The sequence below is a fragment of the Rattus norvegicus genome, chromosome 13, assembly GCF_036323735.1.
Source record: "Rattus norvegicus strain BN/NHsdMcwi chromosome 13, GRCr8, whole genome shotgun sequence".
NCBI classification, from domain to species: domain Eukaryota; kingdom Metazoa; phylum Chordata; class Mammalia; order Rodentia; family Muridae; genus Rattus; species Rattus norvegicus.
Window position 1 is genome coordinate 31,656,362 of NC_086031.1, and position 19,529 is coordinate 31,675,890.

A 19,529-nucleotide genomic window follows, 5' to 3' on the forward strand; every position below is an offset into this window, starting at 1 on the left:
AAAGAACCATGGAGTCAAAAATGGAAAAGGGCCTGAGGAAAAAGGTGGTCAAATGATAAACTCAAATAGGGGTCCAAAGAAAAGGGACTGAGGACTCCAAGTTTAGATTCCATTAAGGATGCTATGGTTTGCTTAGAAACAGGGGTCATTCATGACTGCCCCTGAAAGACACAACAAAAAGCTGAAAGTGTCAGATGCAGGTATTTACACCCAACCAATGCACAAAAGCTGATGACCCTGTTGATGAATAAGTTAAAACCTCAAAGAAATGGAGGATCATGGCAACCCTACAGAAAGACTAGCAGTCTCAACTGACCTGGTCCCGGTAGATCTCTCCCTGAATCAGCCATCCTTCCCCAATTGAAGTGAGTCTACTAACACATATACAGCAGAGAACTTCAGGGTCTATACTTAGTTAGAGAAGATACATCTAACCCTCAAGAAAATTGAGGCCTCAACAAATGGGTGGTCTTCTGCAGTTGGGTGTTGGGGATCCAGATATTTTCTTGTTATTGGCAGTATGAGTGAGTATGTAATGTGCAAGAGTAAGAGTGTGGTCCTGGAAAGGTATAAATTGCGTACTATAGAAAAGGTTAAAAATTAAAAATAAAACATGAATAAAATAATCCTTGCTGATGTATTTACCATCATGTTATTACTGATGAAAATCATATATATATATATATGTATATATATATTATGGATTTCATGAGTATCTCTTAATACATATTTATGACAATTATGTCTTTGGAAGAAAAATTGGTATAGTGCAGTGTTGTATGTTTTTGCCATGATCCTCAGATTGCTACTATTTCATGAATTATGCATATATATATTATTTTCAACCAATTGCCAAGTGTCATATAATGACATTTTCTCATTAATTTCAGCTCTGAATTGTGATCATTCTAAGAAGCTATTCCCAAAGATATTTACACAGGACTATTTTCAGAAGATAATAACACAAAGATATACATGTAATAGCCTTTAAGCTCTACATAGAGAGAAATTCTGGGAATCCAGACCTGGAAGTGAAGACTGTGAAATATCTTATTATAGAAATGATCTGCTTGCAAAACACATCTGTTTCACTCCTGAAACAGATCAGGAAACTCTAGATACTCGCCTTGAGAGAACTCAGTGCTCAGATCCTAAGACTCACTTCAGAATTTCTACTCAAGGAACAACTTACAAATATAATGAATGTGTGAAACACTTTATGCTGTTCTCAAGACTTAAAACTCAGGACAGAATCCAAACCAGAGACAAACCTTACAAGTCTAATGAATGGGGGAAATCATTTACAGGCTCGTCAAATCTTCATGTTCACCATGGAATTCATACTAGAGATGAATCTTACAACTATAACCAATGTAGAAAATCCTTTATACGATTCTCAAGACTAAAAGTTCATCACAGAATCCATACAAGAGATAAACTCTACAAATGTAATGAATGTGGAAAATCCTTTATAAATTCCTCATATCTTCATGTTCACTGCAGAGGTCATACTGGAGAGAAACTTTACAAATATAATGAAAGTAGCAAGTCTTTTACACACTCCTCACATCTTATAGTTCACAATAGAGTCCATAGTGAAGACAAACCTTACAAATGTACTGACTGTGGGAAATCTTTCATACAGTCCTCAAGTCTTAAAATTCACCAGAAATCACATACTGGAGACAAACCCTACAAATGTACTGACTGCGGGAAATCTTTCACACAGTCCTCAAAACTTGAACTTCACCACAAAATCCATACTGGGAACAAACCTTACAAATGTACTGACTGTGGGAAATGTTTCACACAGTTCTCAATCCTGAAATGTCACTACAAAATCCATACTGGAGACAAACCTTACAAATGTAATGAATGCGGGAAATCTTTCATACAGTCCTCAAGTCTTAAAATTCACCAGAGATCACATACTGGAGACGAACCTTACAAATGTACTGAATGTGGGAAATCTTTCACATGCTCCTCAAATCTTAAATGTCACTACAGAATCCATACTGGAGACAAACCTTACAAATGTACTGACTGCGGGAAATCTTTCACACAGTCCTCAAAACTTAAACGTCACCACAGAATCCATACTGGAGACAAACCTTACAAATGTAATGAATGCGGGAAATCTTTCATACAGTCCTCAAGTCTTAAAATTCACCAGAGATCACATACTGGAGACAAACCTTACAAATGTACTGAGTGTGGGAAATCTTTCACACAGTTCTCAACCCTGAAATATCACTACAGAATTCATAACAGAGACAAATCTTACAAATGTACTGAATGTGGGAAATCTTTCACAAAGTTCTCAAAACTTAAACTTCACCACAGAATCCATACTGGAGACAAACCTTACAAATGTACTGACTGCGGGAAATCTTTCACATGGTTCTCAATCCTGAAATGTCACTACAGAATCCATACTGGAGACAAACCTTACAAATGTAATGAATGTGGGAAATCTTTCATACAGTCCTCAAGTCTTAAAATTCACCGGAGATCACATACTGGAGACAAACCTTACAAATGTACTGAGTGTGGGAAATCTTTCACACAGTTCTCAACCCTGAAATATCACTACAGAATCCATACTGGAGACAAACCTTACAAATGTACTGACTGAGGGAAATCTTTCCCACAGTCCTCAAAACTTAAACGTCACCACAGAATCCATACTGGAGACAAACCTTACAAATGTACTGAGTGTGGGAAATCTTTCATACAGTCCTCAAGTCTTAAATGTCACTACAGAATCCATAATGGAGACAAACCTTACAAATGTGCCGAGTGTGGGAAATCTTTCACAGAGTTCTCAAATCTTAAAAGTCACCAGAGTTCAAATATTAGAGACAAACCTTACAAATGTAATGAATGTGGGAAGTCTTTCACACAGTCCTCAAGTCTTAAATGCCATAACAGATCACATATTCTAGATTAGCCTTACAAATGAAATGGATGTGGGATATTCTTTATTCTTTCCTTTCATCTTAAAGTTCACTATAGAGTCCAAACTGAAAACAAACCTTAAAAATTTAGTAAGTTTTGGAAATCATCTACAGATTCCTCAAATCTTCAGTTTACCACAGAATCCATACTGGAGATAAATTTTAAAATTTTATTGAATGTTGCAAATCTTATACACAGTCTTAATATCTTAAGTTCACCACAGAATACATACTTGAGACAAAGATTACAAATATAATTAATGTAGAATAGTGTTTAATCAGTCATGACATCTCCAAGTTCACTACAAAATCCATAGAAAAGGTAATCTCCATGAATGAAAAAAGTTTGCATGTCTTTTATCTGTTCTTCAACTCTCCAAGTTCATTAAAATTCCAACCTGAAAAGCAGTCTTATGAATGTAATGAAGGTGAGAAACTCTTTTCCTAGTCCTCATCTCTTCAAGGTCACCACAGAATCCATTCAGGTGACGAATATTACTAACGTAAAGGAGGTGGATATGTCTTCACAAAAATAATATCTTCAAACACAGCACAGAATTCAAACTGGAGAGAGCTTTACAATGGTAAACAATATAGCAAATCATTTAGTACACGTTCGAACCTTGAATCAAATAGATCCATGCACCAGACCAACTTGATAGGCTAATTGCTTTATGTGTATTTATCAAGAAACATTAATTCAAAAAGAGAAATATAGTTATAAGAATTTAAACAATGTTGAAACCAAAGTCATTATCAGTGAATCCCCACAGGGTAGCCATGTGCTTGATTTAGTTGGAAATATTTTACTCAAAAGCGACTCTATTATTCATCATAAGTAGTTATATTACATATAAGCCATGAAAAATTTCACCTAAAATTAATCTGACACCACTGATTATTAATGATATAAATTTCATTTTCAAACTTATTAACCAATATTTTAAAATGTAAGCATTTAAGCTAAAATAATAACTATTCTTTTTTATCTTATTTTTTTTAATTTATGTAATAATAATAATTCTTTGGTTTCCGGGCAAACATCCCCCTCCCCCTCCCCTTCGTTATGGGTGTTCCCCTCCCAACCCTCCCCCCATTGCCGCCCTCCCCCCAAAAGTCTAGTTCACTGGGGGTTCAGTCTTAGCAGGACCCAGGGCTTCCCTTTCCACTGGTGCTCTTACTAGGATATTCATTGCTACCTATGAGTTCACAGTCCAGGGTCAGTCCATGCATAGTCTTTAGGTAGTGGCTTAGTCCCTGGAAGCTCTGGTTGCTTGGCATTGTTGTACTTTTGGGGTCTCGAGCCCCTTCAAGCTCTTCCAGTTCTTTCTCTGATTCCTTCAACGGGGGTCCTATTCTCAGTTCAGTGGTTTGCTGCTGGCATTCGCCTCTGTATTTGCTGTATTCTGGCTGTGTCTCTCAGGAGAGATCTGCATCCAGCTCCTGTCGGTCTGCACTTCTTTGCTTCATCCATCTTGTCTAATTGGGTGGCTGTGTATGTATGGGCCACATGTGGGGCAGACTCTGAATGGGTGTTCCTTCAGTCTCTGTTTTAATGTTTGCCTCTCTCTTCCCTGCCAAGGGAATTCTTGTTCCCCTTTTAGAGAAGGAGTGAAGCATTCACATTTTGATCATCCGTCTTGAGTTTCATTTGTTCTAGGAATCTAGGGTAATTCAAGCATTTAGGCTAATAGCCACTTATCAGTCAGTGCATACCATGTATGTCTTTCTGTGTTTGGGTTAGCTCACTCAGGATGATATTTTTCAGTTCCAACCATTTGCCTACGAATTTCATAAAGCTGTTGTTTTTGATAGCTGAGTAATATTCCATTGGGTAGATGTACCACATTTTCTGTATCCATTCCTCTGTTGAAGGGCATCTGGGTTCTTTTCAGCTTCTGGCTATTATAAATAAGGTTGCGATGAACATAGTGGAGCACGTGTCTTTTTTATATGTTGGGGCATCTTTTGGGTATATGCCCAAGAGAGGTATACCTGGATCCTCAGGCAGTTCAATGTCCAATTTTCTGAGGAACCTCCAGACTGATTTCCAGAATGGTTGTACCAGTCTGCAATCCCACCAACAATGGAGGAGTGTTCCTCTTTCTCCACATCCTCGCCAGCATCTGCTGTCACCTGAGTTTTTGATCTTAGCCATTCTCACTGGTGTGAGGTGAAATCTCAGGGTTGTTTTGATTTGCATTTCCCTTATGACTAAAGATGTTGAACATTTCTTTAGGTGTTTCTCAGCCATTCAGCATTCCTCAGCTGTGAGTTCTTTGTTTAGCTCTGAACACCATTTTTTAATAGGGTTATTTGTCTCCCTGCGGTCTAACTTCTTGAGTTCTTTGTATATTTTGGATATAAGGCCTCTATCTGTTGTAGGATTGGTAAAGATCTTTTCCCAATCTGTTGGTTGCCGATATGTCCTAACCACAGTGTCCTTTGCCTTACAGAAGCTTTGCAGTTTTATGAAATCCCATTTGTCAATTCTTGATCTTAGAGCATAAGCCATTGGTGTTTTGTTCAGGAAATTTTTTCCAGTGCCCATGTGTTCCAGATGCTTCCCTAGTTTTTCTTCTATTAGTTTGAGTGTATCAGGTTTGATGTGGAGGTCCTTGATCCACTTGGACTTAAGCTTTGTACAGGGTGATAAGCATGGATCAATCTGCATTCTTCTACATGTTGACCTCCAGTTGAACCAGCACCATTTGCTGAAAATGCTATCTTTTTTCCTTTGGATGGTTTTGGCTCCTTTGTCAAAAATCAAGTGACCATAGGTGTGTGGGTTCATTTCTGGGTCTTCAATTCTATTCCATTGGTCTATCTGTCTGTCTCTGTACCAATACCATGCAGTTTTTATCACTATTGCTCTGTAATACTGCTTGAGTTCAGGGATAGTGATTCCCCCTGAAGTCCTTTTATTGTTGAGGATAGTTTTAGCTATCCTGAGTTTTTTGTTATTCCAGATGAATTTGCAAATTGTTCTGTCTAACTCTTTGAAGAATTGGATTGGTATTTTCATGGGGATTGCATTGAATCTGTAGATCGCTTTTGGTAAAATAGCCATTTTTACTATATTAATCCTGCCAATCCATGAGCATGGGAGATCTTTATATCTTCTGAGGTCTTCTTCAGTTTCTTGCTTCAGTGTCTTGAAGTTCTTATTGTACAGATCTTTTACTTGCTTGGTTAAAGTCACACTGAGGTACTTTATATTATTTGGGTCTATTATGAAGGGTGTCGTTTCCCTAATTTCTTTCTCGGCTTGTTTCTCTTTTGTGTAGAGGAAGGCTACTGATTTATTTGAGTTAATTTTATACCCAGCCACTTTGCTGAAGTGTTTACCAGCTTTAGTAGTTCTCTGGTGGAACTTTTGGGATCACTTAAATATACTATCATATCATCTGCAAATAGTGATATTTTGACTTCTTCTTTTCCGATCTGTATCCCCTTGACCTCCTTTTGTTGTCTGATTGCTCTGGCTAGAACTTCAAGAACTATATTGAATAAGTAGGGAGAGAGTGGGCAGCCTTGTCTAGTCCCTGATTTTAGTGGGATTGCTTCAAGTTTCTCTCCATTTAGTTTAATGTTAGCAACTGGTTTGCTGTATATGGCTTTTACTATGTTTAGGTATGGGCCGTGAATTCCTATTCTTTCCAGGACTTTTATCATGAAGGGGTGTTGAATTTTGTCAAATGCTTTCTCAGCATCTAATGAAATGATCATGTGGTTCTGTTCTTTCAGTTTGTTTATATAATGGATCACGTTGATGGTTTTCCGTATATTAAACCATCCCTGCATGCCTGGGATGAAGCCTACTTGATCATGGTGGATGATTGTTTTGATGTGCTCTTGGATTCGGTTTACCAGAATTTTGTTGAGTATTTTTGCGTCGATATTCATAAGGGAAATTGGTCTGAAGTTCTCTTTCTTTGTTGGGTCTTTGTGTGGTTTAGGTATAAGAGTAATTGTGGCTTCGTAGAAGGTATTCGGTAGTGACCCATCTGTTTCAATTTTGTAGAATAGTTTGGATAATATTGGTATGAGGTCTTCTATGAAGGTTTGATAGAATTCTGCACTAAACCCGTCTGGACCTGGGCTCTTTTTGGTTGGGAGACCTTTAATGACTGCTTCTATTTACTTAGGAGTTACGGGGTTGTTTAACTGGTTTACCTGTTCCTGATTTAACTTCGGTACCTGATGTTTGTCTAGGAAATTGTCCATTTCCTATAGATTTTCAAATTTTGTTGAATATAGGCTTTTATACTAAGATCTGATGATTTTTTGAATTTCCTCTGAATCTGTAGTTATGTCTCCCTTTTCATTTCTGATTTTGTTAATTTGGACACACTCTCTGGGTCCTCTCGTTAGTCTAGCTAAGGGTTTATCCATCTTGTTGATTTTCTCAAAGAACCAACTTTTGGTTCTTGATTCTTTCTATGGTCCTTTTTGTTTCTACTTGGTTGATTTCAGCTCTGAGTTTGATTATTTCCTGCCTTCTACTGCTCCTGGGTGTATTTGCTTCTTTTTGCTCTAGAGCTTTTAGGTGTGCTGTCAAGCTGCTGACATATGCTGTTTCCTGTTTCTTTCTGCAGGCACACAGCGCTATGAGTTTTCCTCTTAGCACAGCTTTCATTGTGTCCCATAAGTTTGGGTATGTTGTACCTTCATTTTCATTAAATTCTAAAAAGTTTTTAATTTTTTTCTTTATTTCTTCCTTGTCTAAGTTATCATTGAGTAGGGCATTGTTCAATTTCCACGTATATGTGGGCATTCTTCCCTTATTGTTATTGAAGTCCAGTTTTAGGCCGTGGTGGTCTGATAGCACGCATGGGATTATTTCTATCTTTGTACCTGTTGAGGCCCGTTTTTTGACCAACTATATGGTCAATTTTGGAGAAAGTACCATGAGGAGCTGAGAAGAAGGTATATCCTTTTGCTTTAGGATAGAATGTTATATAAATATCTGTTAAGTCCATTTGGCTCATGACTTCTCTTAGTCTGTCTACGTCTCAGTGTAATTTCTGTTTCCATGATCTGTCCAGTGATGAGAGTGGGGTGTTGAAATCTCCCACTATTATTGTGTGAGGTGCAATGTGTGTTTTGAGCTTTAGTAAGGTTTCTTTTACGTATGTAGGTGCCCTTGTATTTGGGGCATAGATATTTAGGATTGAGAGTTCATCTTGGTGGATTTTTCCTTTGATGAATATGAAGTGTCCTTCCTTATCTTTTTTGATGACTTTTAGTTGGAAATTGATTTTATTTGATATTAGAATGGCTACTCCAGCTTGCTTCTTCTGACCATTTGCTTGGAAATTTATTTTCCAGCCTTTCACTCTGAGGTAGTGTCTGTCTTTGTCTCTGAGGTGTGTTTCCTGTAGGCAGCAGAATGCAGGGTCCTCGTTGCGTATCCAGTTTGTTAATCTATGTCTTTTTATTGGGGAGTTGAGGCCATTGATATTGAGAGATATTAAGGAATAGTTATGTTTCCTGTTATATTCATATTTGGATGTGAGGTTATGTTTGTGTGCTTTTCTTCTCTTTGTTTTGTTGCCAAGACGATTAGTTTCTTGCTTCTTCTAGGGTATAGCTTGCCTCCTTATGTTGGGCTTTACCCTTTATTATCCTTTGTAGTGCTGGATTTGTAGAAAGATATTGTGTAAATTTGGTTTTGTCGTGGAATATCTTGGTGTCTCCATCTATGTTAATTGAGAGTTTTGCAGGATACAGTAACCTGGGCTGGCATTTGTGTTCTCTTAGGGTCTGTATGACATCTGTCCAGGATCTTCTGGCCTTCATAGTTTCTGGCGAAAAGTCTGGTGTGATTCTGATAGGTCTGCCTTTATATGTTACTTGACCTTTTTCCCTTACTGCTTTTAATATTCTTTCTTTATTTTGTGCCTTTGGTGTTTTGACTATTATGTGACGGGAGGTGTTTCTTTTCTGGTCCAATCTATTTGGAGTTCTGTAGGCTTCTTGTATGCCTATGGGTATCTCTTTTTTTAGGTTAGGGAAGTTTTCTTCTATGATTTTGTTGAAGATATTTACTGGTCCTTTGAGCTGGGAGTCTTCACTCTCTTCTATACCTATTATCCTTAGGTTTGATCTTCTCATTGAGTCCTGGATTTCCTGTATGTTTTGGACCAGTAGCTTTTTCTGCTTTACATTATCTTTGACAGTTGAGTCAATGATTTCTGTGGAATCTTCTGCTCCTGAGATTCTCTCTTCCATCTCTTGTATTCTGTTGGTGAGGCTTCTATCTACAGCTCCTTGTCTCTTCTTTTGATTTTCTATATCCAGGGTTGTTTCCATGTGTTCTTTCTTGATTGCTTCTATTTACATTTTTAATTCCTTCAACTGTTTGATTGTGTTTTCCTGGAATTCTTTCAGGCATTTTTGCGATTCCTCTCTGTAGGTTTCTACTTGTTCTCTAAGGGAGTTCTTCACGTCTTTCTTGAAGTCCTCCAGCATCATGATCAAATATGATTTTGAAACTAGATCTTGCTTTTCTGGTGTGTTTGGATATTCCATGTTTATTTTGGTGGGAGAATTGGGCTCCGATGATGCCATGTAGTCTTGGTTTCTGTTGCTTGGGTTCCTGTGCTTGCCTCCCGCCATCAGATTATCTCTAGTGTTACTTTGTTCTGCTATTTCTGACAGTGGCTAGACTGTCCTATAAGCCTGTGTGTCAGGAGTGCTGTAGACCTGTTTTCCTGTTTTCTTTCAGCCAGTTATTGGGACAGAGTGTTCTGCTTTTGGGCGTGTAGTTTTTCCTCTCTACAGGTCTTCAGTTGTTCCTGTGGGCCTGTGTCTTGAGTTCACCAGGCAGGTCACTTGTAGGGGAAAAGTTTGTCCTACCTGAGGTTCCGAGGCTCAAGTTTGCTCGTGGGGTACTGCCTAAGTCCTCTACGTGGGGGCAACAACCAAGAAGATCTGCGCTGCTCTTTCCGGGAGCCTCCGTGCACCAGGGTTCCAGATGGCATTTGGTGTTTTCCTCTGGCGTCTGGATATGCGCAGAGTGCAGTCTCTTCTGGTTTCCCAGGCGTGTCTGCCTCTCTGTAGTTTTAGCTCTCCCTCCCACGGGATTTGGGTGCAGAGAACTGTTTATCCGGTCTGTTTCCTTCAGGTTCTGGCGGTGTCTCAGGCGCAGGGGTCCTGCCACTCCTGGGCCCTCCCCTACAGGAACCCAGAGGCCTTATACAGTTTCCTCTTGGGCCAGGGATGTGGGCAGGGGTGGGCAGTGTTGGTGGTCTCCTCCGCTCTGCAGCCTCAGGAGTGCCCACCTGACCAGGCGGTGAGGTCTCTCTCCCACGGGGTTTGGGAGCAGAGAGCTGCTGATAGTGTCATTTTCAAATAGGTTCAGAGGTTCAGTCCATTATCACCAAGGCAGGAACATGGCAGCATCCAGGCAGGGATGGTGCAGGAGGAGCTGAGAGTTCTATATCCTCATCTGAAGGCTGAAAGTGAAAACTAATAATAACTATTCTTATACAAACCTGTTATATATGATTTTTTATACTTAATCTTCGTAGAATATTTGGATTTGTGGCATGCATTCACTGTGAATTTTATTGTGGTGTTAGTCTTCTAAGAGTATAGAATAATTTTATAATTTGAAACCAAATCCTTCTTTGACACAATTATCAATAAATATAACTCTTTTATTATTACTGCTTTGTTGTAATTACTATACATTTCATGCTGAGATGCAACCATTTGTATATTCCATTTTGTGATTGATGATGCCAAAAAACCTGTCCCCAAAGCATAAATTTTATAACATTAGAAAAATCCTAGACAGTAATTATGAAGACTATATATGGTGATCCACGTAACCTGGTGCTTTTCTGAGTTTTTGTGCATTAGCGTGAGTCTGTGTTTGTGTGTGTGTGTGTGTGTGTGTGTGTGTGTATGTGTGTGTGTGTGTTTGTATATGTATGTATGTGTGTCTGAGTTTTAGGGATAAATTCATTGGCATTTCAAGGAACATAGCCTTTGGTCTAGCAAAAAATCGTATGTGGACCTATTAGAGGAAGAGAGGGTTGAAGCTTTAATATGACAACTTTTTGTCTGGACAAAATATTGATATTCATACTGTGTGCTTCATATTGTACATCAAACTATTCTGGCTCACAGTAGGTCTTTGTTCTACTTATTTCTCTCATAATGAATGTATATCTATGAATATGCAGGAAATACTTATACACATAGATATACACACATACACACACAGACACACACAGACACACACACAGACAAACACGCACACACACACACACACAAACCCTACCTCTCTTCTAGTTTGTTGGTTTAACCTAAATTAATCTACTTGCCATGATTTTGCTTCGCTTTCTGGCTACTTTTTCTCAACATTGCAGATCAATCACTAGAATACTAATAGATGCTATATTTAAACAGGTTCCTTTGTTTGTTTATTTCAGTATTGTTTTAAAAAATAATGTCTTGAGACAATCTCAAGTCTATTACTTTTAGTCTTTCAAATCAAATTTACTCACAATTTCTCATTAAGGTAGAAAATTATAGAATATTAAGCAGAAATTATTATATCAGCAAGTGTTTACAAGAAACATTTTATAGACATAAATTGACAGAATGAATCCAACTCTTAGGATTGTGTCTTTCAATGTTTCATTACCTAAGCTATGACCTTTGTCTTGAAATTCAGAAATGAAATTTAGGATTGAAAGTTCATCTTGTGGATGAAGCAAAGTGGTGCAGGATGACAGGAACCCGATGTACATCTCTCCTGATAGACAGAGCCAGAATACAGCAAATACATAGCCGAATGCCAGCAGCAAACCACTGAACTGAGAATGGGACCCCTGTTGAAGGAATCATAGAAAGTACTGAAAGAGCTAAGGGGCTCTAGACCCCATATGAACCACAAAGCCAACCAACCACAGCTTCCAGGGACTAATCCAATACCCAAAGACTACACATGCACTGAGCATAGGCTCCAACCGCACAGGGAGCAATGAACAGCCTAGTAAGAACACCAGTGGAAAGGGAAGCTCTTGGTCCTGCAAACTGAAGCCGAAGTGAACGTGATTGCTGGGGAGAGGGCGGGAATTGGGGGAGGATGGTAACTAGACCTCCTGGCTTTCTTGCTTCTTATTTCTTATTTAAATATTTTACATTCTGAAAAAAAGAAAAAAAAAGAAAGTTCATTTTGTTGTATACTTAAATGATACCAAAAGTTCCAACAGAGAACTGCTAAACCTGATAAACACCATCAACAAAGTGGCTGGGTATAAAATTAACTCAAGTAAGTCTGTAGCTTTCCTCTGCACAAAAGACAAACATGCCGAGAAAGAAATTAGGGAAACGACACCCTTCATAACAGTCCCAAATAATATAAAATACCTCAGTGTGACTTTAACCAAGCAAGTGAAAGATCTGTATGATAAGAACTTCAAGCCTCTGAAGAAAGAAATTGAAAAAAATCTCAGAAGATGGAGAAATCTCCCATGTACATGGATAGGCAGGATTGATATAGTAGAAATGGCCAATTTACCAAAGCGATCTACAGATTCAATGCAATCCCCATCAAAATTCCAACACAATTCTTCAAGGGAGAGACAGGACAATTTGCAAATTCATCTGGAATAACAAAAAAAAGGCTAGCTAAAACGATCCTCAACAATAAAAGGACATCCAGGGGAATCACTACCCCCGAACTCAAGCAGTATGACAGAGCAATAGTGATAAAAACTGCATGGCATTGGTACAGAGACAGGCAGATAGGCCAGGGGAATAGAATTGAAGACCAAGAAATGAAACCCACACACCTATTGTCACTTGATTTTTGACAAAGGAGCCAAAAATATCCAATGGAAAAAAGATAGCATTTTCAGCAAACAGTGCGGGTTCAACTGGAGGTCAGCACAGAGAAGAATGCAGATCGATCCATTCTTATCACGCTGTACAAAGCTTAAGTCCAAGTGGATCAAAGACCTCCACATAAAATGAGATACACTCAAACTAATAGAAGAAAGAGTGGGGAAGAACCTAGAACACATGGGCAATGGAGATTATTTCCTGAACAAAACACCAATGGCTTATGCTGTAAGATCAAGAATCGACAAATGGGATCTCATAAAACTGCAAAGCTTCTGTAAGGCAAAGGACACTATTGTTAGGACTAAATGGCAAGAAACAGTTTGGGAAATGATCTTTAACAATCCTACAATTAATAGAGGTTTTATATCCAAAACATACAAAGAACACACAAGGTTGAACTGCAGGGAGACAAATAACCCTATTTAAAAATGGGGTTCAGAGCTAAACACAAAGTTCACAGCTAAGGAATGCCGAATGCCTGAGAAACACCTAAAGAAATGTTCAACATCTTTAGTCATAAGGGAAATGCATATGAAAACAACCCTGAGATTCCACCTAACCCCAGTCAGAATGGCTAAGATCAAAAACTCAGGTGACAGCACATGCTGCTGAGGATGTAGACAAAGATGAACACTGCTCCATTGCTGCTATGATTTCAGACTGGTACAACCTTTCTGGAAATCAATCTGGAGGTTCCTCAGAAAATTGGACATTGAACTACCTGAGGACCCACTATACCACTCTTGGGCATATACCCAAAAGATGCCCCAACATATAAAAAAGACACATGCTCCACTATGTTCATAGGAGCCTTATTTATAATAGCTAGAAGCTGGAAAGAACTCAGATGCCCTTCAACAGAGGAATGGATACAGAAAATGTGGTACATCACAATGGAATACTACTCAGCTATCAAAAAGAATGACTTTATGAAATTCATAGGCAAATGGATGGAACTGGAAAATATCATCCTGAGTGAGGTAACCCAATCACAGAAAAACACACATGGTATTCACTCATTGATAACTGGCTATTAGCCTAAATGCTTGAATTACCCTGGATGCATAGAACACATGAAACTCAAGATGGATGGTCAAAATGTGAATGCTTTACTCCTTCTTTAAAAGGGGAACAAGAATACCCTTGGCAGGGAATAGAGAGGCAAAGATTAAAACAGAGACAGAAGAAACACCTATTCAGAGCCTGCCCCACATGTGGCCCATACATATACAGCCACCCAATTAGACAAGATGGATGAAGTAAAGAAGTGCAGGCTGACAGGAACTGGATATAGATCTCTCCTGAGAGACATAGCCAGAATACAGCAAATACATAGGCGAATCCAGCAGCAAACCACTGTACTGAGAATGGGACCCCCCATTGAAGGAATCAGAGAAAGGACTGAAAGAATTTGAAGGAGTGTGATACCCCATATGAACAACAATGCCAACCAACCAGAGCTTCCAGAGACTAAGCCACTACCCAAAGATTATACTGGACAGACCCTGGGCTCCAAATGGGTAGGTAACAATGAATAGCCTAGTAAGAGCACCAGTGGAAGGGGAAGCCCTTTGTCCTGCCAAGACTGAACCCCCAAGGAAGTTGATTGTTGGGGGAGGGTATTAATGGGGGAGGATGTGGATGGGAACACCCATATAGAAGTGGAAGGGGAGGGGTTAGGGGGATGTTGTGCTGGAAACCAGGAAAGTAAAAAACAATTGAAATGTAAATAAGAAATACCCAAGTTAATAAAGATGGAGGGAAAAAAAGAAAGTTCATCTTGGTGGATTTTTCCTCTGATGAATATGAAGTGTCCTTTTTTGTCTTTTTTGATAACTTTTGGTTGAAAGTTGACTTTATTCAATATTAGAGTGGCTACTCTAGGTTTTTTCCCTATGGACCATTTGTTTGGAAAATATTTTCCAGCCTTTAACTTTGAGGTAGTTTCTGTCTTTTTCAATGAGGCATGTTTCGAATATGTACCAAAATGCTGTGTCGTCTTTACATATCCATTCTATTAGATTACTGCAGAAATGAGTCCAATGATGGGATGAGATGTTAGAGGTTTAATTAAATTTTTGTGCCTACCTTAATTTGGGCTACTTCCAAGGCGATTCCTTTCTTGCTTTCTCTAGGGTGTAATTTCCTTCCTTAATGAAAGGGCACCTAAATTCTTTAAATAAACCTTAATAAAGATCAAAGCACACATTGCAGCTCACACAATAATCATGGGAGATTTCAAAACCCCACTCTCATTAATGGACACATCATGGAAACAGAAACTATACAGAGACATAGAGAAAGTAACAGAAGTTATGAACCAAATGTATATAACAGATATCTTTAGAACATTTTATACTAAAACAAAAGAATGTAGCTTCTTCAAAGCCCCTCTTGATATCTTCTGCTAAACTGACCATATAATTGGTCACAAAACAGGCCTCAACATATACAAGAAGATTGAAATAATCCCATGCCTCCTATCAGAACACCGTGGACTAAGGCTGGTCTTCAATAACAACAAATGGCAGAAACCCAAACACACATGGAAGCTGAATAATGCTCTACTCAATGATAATGTGGTCAAGGAAGAAATAAAGAAAATAAAGACATTTTAGGATTTAATGAAATGGAAGTCATAGCATAAACCAACCTATATGGAACATGGAAATACTGCTAAAAGAAAAACACATATCTCTGAGTGCCACCAAAAAGTAACTGGAGAGAGCATACATTAGCAGCTTGAGAGCACATCTAAAAGCCCTAGAACAAAAGGAAGCAAATATCCCCAACAGGAGTAAAAGTTTGGATATAATCAAATTCAGCCCTGAAATCAAGCACTTAGAAACTAAAGGAACTATATAAAGAATCAACAAAATCAGGAGCTGGGTCTTGAGAAAATCAACAAGGTAGATAAGCCCTTAGCCAGACTAAGGAGAGGGCATTGAGATATTGTACAAATTAACAAAATCAGAAATTGAAAGGGAGAAATAACAACAGACTTTGAGGAAATTAAAAAAAATCATCAGATCTTACTGCAAAAGCCTATGTTCAAAAAATAAATAAACTGAAATATCTGGATGAAATGTACAATTACCTAGACAAATACCAAGTTCCAAAGTTATATAATGATGGGATAATCATCTTAGCAGTCCAATAACTCCTGAAGAAATGGAGCAATCATTAAAAGTATTCCAAACCAAAAAAAAATCTCAGGATCAGGTGGATTTAGTGTAGAATTCTATGAGAACTTTGCAAGACCTAATGCCAATAGGGTCCAAACTATACCACAAAATAGAAACAGAAGAAACACTACCCAATTCCTTCCATGAATCCACAATTACTCTTATAGCTAAACCACACAGAAATCCACAAATGGGATCTCATAAAACTGCTAAGCTTCTGCAAGGCAAAGGAATCTGGCATTAGGACAAAACAGCAACCAAAATATTGGAAGAAGCCCTTACCAATCATACATCCTATAGGGGGTAATATCCAATATATACAAAACTCAAGAAGGGAGACATCAGAGAGCAAAATAACCATCTTAAAAATGGGGTACAGAACTAAAGGAAAATTCTCAGCTGAGTAATATCAATTTCCTGAGAAATGACTAAAATCGAAAAAACACTTCAGAACAATTTCCCTGAAGAATATTAGCAAAATAATACACAATAAAATTCTTGCAAACAAATTCCAAGAACACATGAAAATGAGCATCCATCATGATCAAGTAGGCTTCATCCCAGGTACTAAGGGATGCTCCAATATATGGAAATCCATCAATGTAATTCACTAAATAAACAAACTCACAGAAAAATCCACATGATCATCTCAATAGATGCAGAGAAAGCATTTGACAAAATTAACCCACCATCATGTTGAAAGACTAGGAAAGATCAGGAAATCAAGACCCATAATTAGAAGTAGTAAAAGTGACTGGAGCTTCAGGTCCCCCACGCTCCAGACACTGCCCAGACCTGAAGGGACCAGATCAACAGTTCTCTGCAACCAAATCCCGTGGGAGGAAGAGCTAAACCTTCAGAGGGGCAGACACACCTGGGAAGCCAGAAGAGACTACACTCTGCCCACATTTCTGACTTCAGAGGAAAACACCTAATGCCATCTGGGACGCTGGTGTACCGGGGCCCCAGGAAAAGGCTGCCCAGGCCCTCCCAGTTGATGCCCTCATGGAGAGCTCAAAAGCAGTCACTCATGAGGAACTTGAGCCCCAGGACCACACATAAGACCAACTTTTCTGCTCCAAGCGACCTGCGTGGTGGACGTAGGACACAGGCCCACAGGAATAACTGAAGACCAGTAGACAGGAAAGACTACATGCCCGAAAGCAGAACACTCTGTTCCTGTAACTAGTAGAAAGAAAACAGGAAAACAGGTCTACAGGACTCCTGACACACAGGCCGAGAGGACAGTCTAGCCACTGTCAGAAATAGCAGAACAAGACTAGAAACAACCTGATGCAGAGAGGCAAGCGCAGGAACCCAAGCAACAGAAACCAAACTACATGGCACCATCGGAGCCCAATTCTGCAACCAAAGCAAACACTGAATATCCAAACACACCAGAAAAGCTAGATCTAGATTTTAAATCACATTTGACCATGAAGATGGAGGACTTCAAGAAGGACATAAAGCACTCCCTTAGAGAAACGCATTAAAACATAAATAAGTAGAAGCCTACAGAAAGGAATCACAAAAGTCCCTGAAAGAATTCCAGGAAAACACAATCAAACAGGTAAAGGAATTAAAAATGGAAATAGAAGCAATAAGGAAAGCACAAATGGAGACAACACTGGATATTGACAACCAAAGGAAGAGACAAGGAGCCATAGATAAAAGCATCACCAACAGAATACAAGAGATAGAAGAGAGAATCTCAGGAGCAGAAGATTCTATAGAAATCATCGACACAATTATCAAAGATAATGTAAAACGGAAAAAGCAACTGGTCCAAAACATACAGGAAATCCAGGACACAATAAGATAAAACCTAAGGATATAGAAGAGAGTGAAGACTCCCAGCTCAACAACCAGTAAATATCTTCAACAAAATCATAGAAGATAACTTCCCTAACCTAAAGAAAGAGATGCCCATAAACATACAAGAAGCCTATATAACTCCAAATAGATTGGACCAGAAAAGAAACTCCTCCTGTCACATAATAGTCAAAACAACAAATGCACAAAATAAAGAAAGAACATTAAAAGCAGCAAGGGAAAAAAGTCAAGTAACATATAAAGGCAGACCTACCAGAATTACACCAGACTTCTCACAAGACACTATGAAAGCTAGAAGATCTTTGAAAGATGTCATACAGACCCTAAGAGAACACAAAAGCCATCCCAGGTTACTGTATCCAGGAACAGTCTCAATTAACATAGAGGAAGAAACGAAGACATTCCATGACAAAACCAAATTTACATAATATCTGTCTACAAATCCAGCCCTACAGAGGATAATCAATGGTAAAGCCCAACACAAGGAGGGAAGCTCCACCCTAGAAAAAGCAAGAAACTATTTGTCTTGGCAACAAAACAAAGAGAAGAAAAGCACACAAGCATAATCTCACATTCAAATATGAATCTAACAGGAAACAACAATGACTATTCCTTAATATCTCTCTACATCAATGGACTCAATCCCCAATGAAAAGACATAGATTAACAAACTGCATATGCAATGAGGACCCTGTATTTTGCGTCCTACAGGTAACACACCTCATATACACAGACAGACACTACCTCAGAGTGAAAGGCTGGAAAGCACCTTTTCAAGCAAGTGGTCTGAAGAAGCAAGCTGGAGTAGCCATTCTAATATCTAATATCTAATATCAACTAAAAGTCATTAAAAAAGATAAGGAAGGACACCTCATATTCATCAAAGGAAAAATCCACCAAGATCAACTCTCAATCCTATGTTCCAAATACAAAACCACCTACATACATAAAAGAAACCTTACTAAAGTTCAAAGCACACATTGCACCTCACACAATAATAGTAGGAGATTTCAACAATCCACTCTCATCAATGGACAGATCATGGCAACAGGAATTAAACAGAGACAGAGAAAGACTAAAAGAAGTCATGAAACAAATGTATTTATAAAGCATTCTATCCTAAAACAAGAAAAAAAAATACCTCCTTCTCACCACCTCATGGTACTTTGTCCAAAATTGACCATATATTTGGTCATAAAACAGGCCTCAACAGAGACAGAAAGATAGAAATAATACAATATTTCATATCAGACCACCACAGGCTAAAGCTGGTCTTCAAAAACTATAAGGGAAGAACGCCCACATATACATAGAAACTGAAAAATGCTCAACTCAATGATAACCTAGTGAAGGAAGAAATAAAAAAAGAAATTGAAGACTTCTTTGAATTTAATGAAAATGAAGGTACAACATACCCAAACTTAAAGGACAGAATGAAAGCTGTGCTAAGACAAAAACTCATAGTTCTGAGTGCCTGCAGAAAAATGCAGGAGAGAGAATATATCAGCAGCTTGACAGCACACCTAAAAGTTCTAGAACAAAAAGAAGTAAATATACACAGGAAGACTAGAAGGAAGGAAATAATCAAACTCAGAGATGAAATCAACCAAGTAGAAACAAAAAGGACTTTACAAAGAATCAACAGAACCAAAAGTTGGTTCTTTGAGAAAATCAGCAAGATAGATGAACC

The 19,529-nt window shown here is 38.5% G+C and overlaps 1 protein-coding gene across 1 annotated transcript; it reads left to right on the forward strand.

The window, feature by feature from the left end:
• Positions 1 to 520: 520 nt before the first annotated feature.
• LOC134481616 (oocyte zinc finger protein XlCOF6-like) lies at positions 521 to 3,459 on the forward strand. Its single transcript, XM_063272777.1, is given in 3 exon segments — positions 521 to 567; positions 1,060 to 2,921; positions 3,422 to 3,459. Coding segments are annotated over 3 exon segments (1,947 nt in total).
• Positions 3,460 to 19,529: the final 16,070 nt, after the last annotated feature.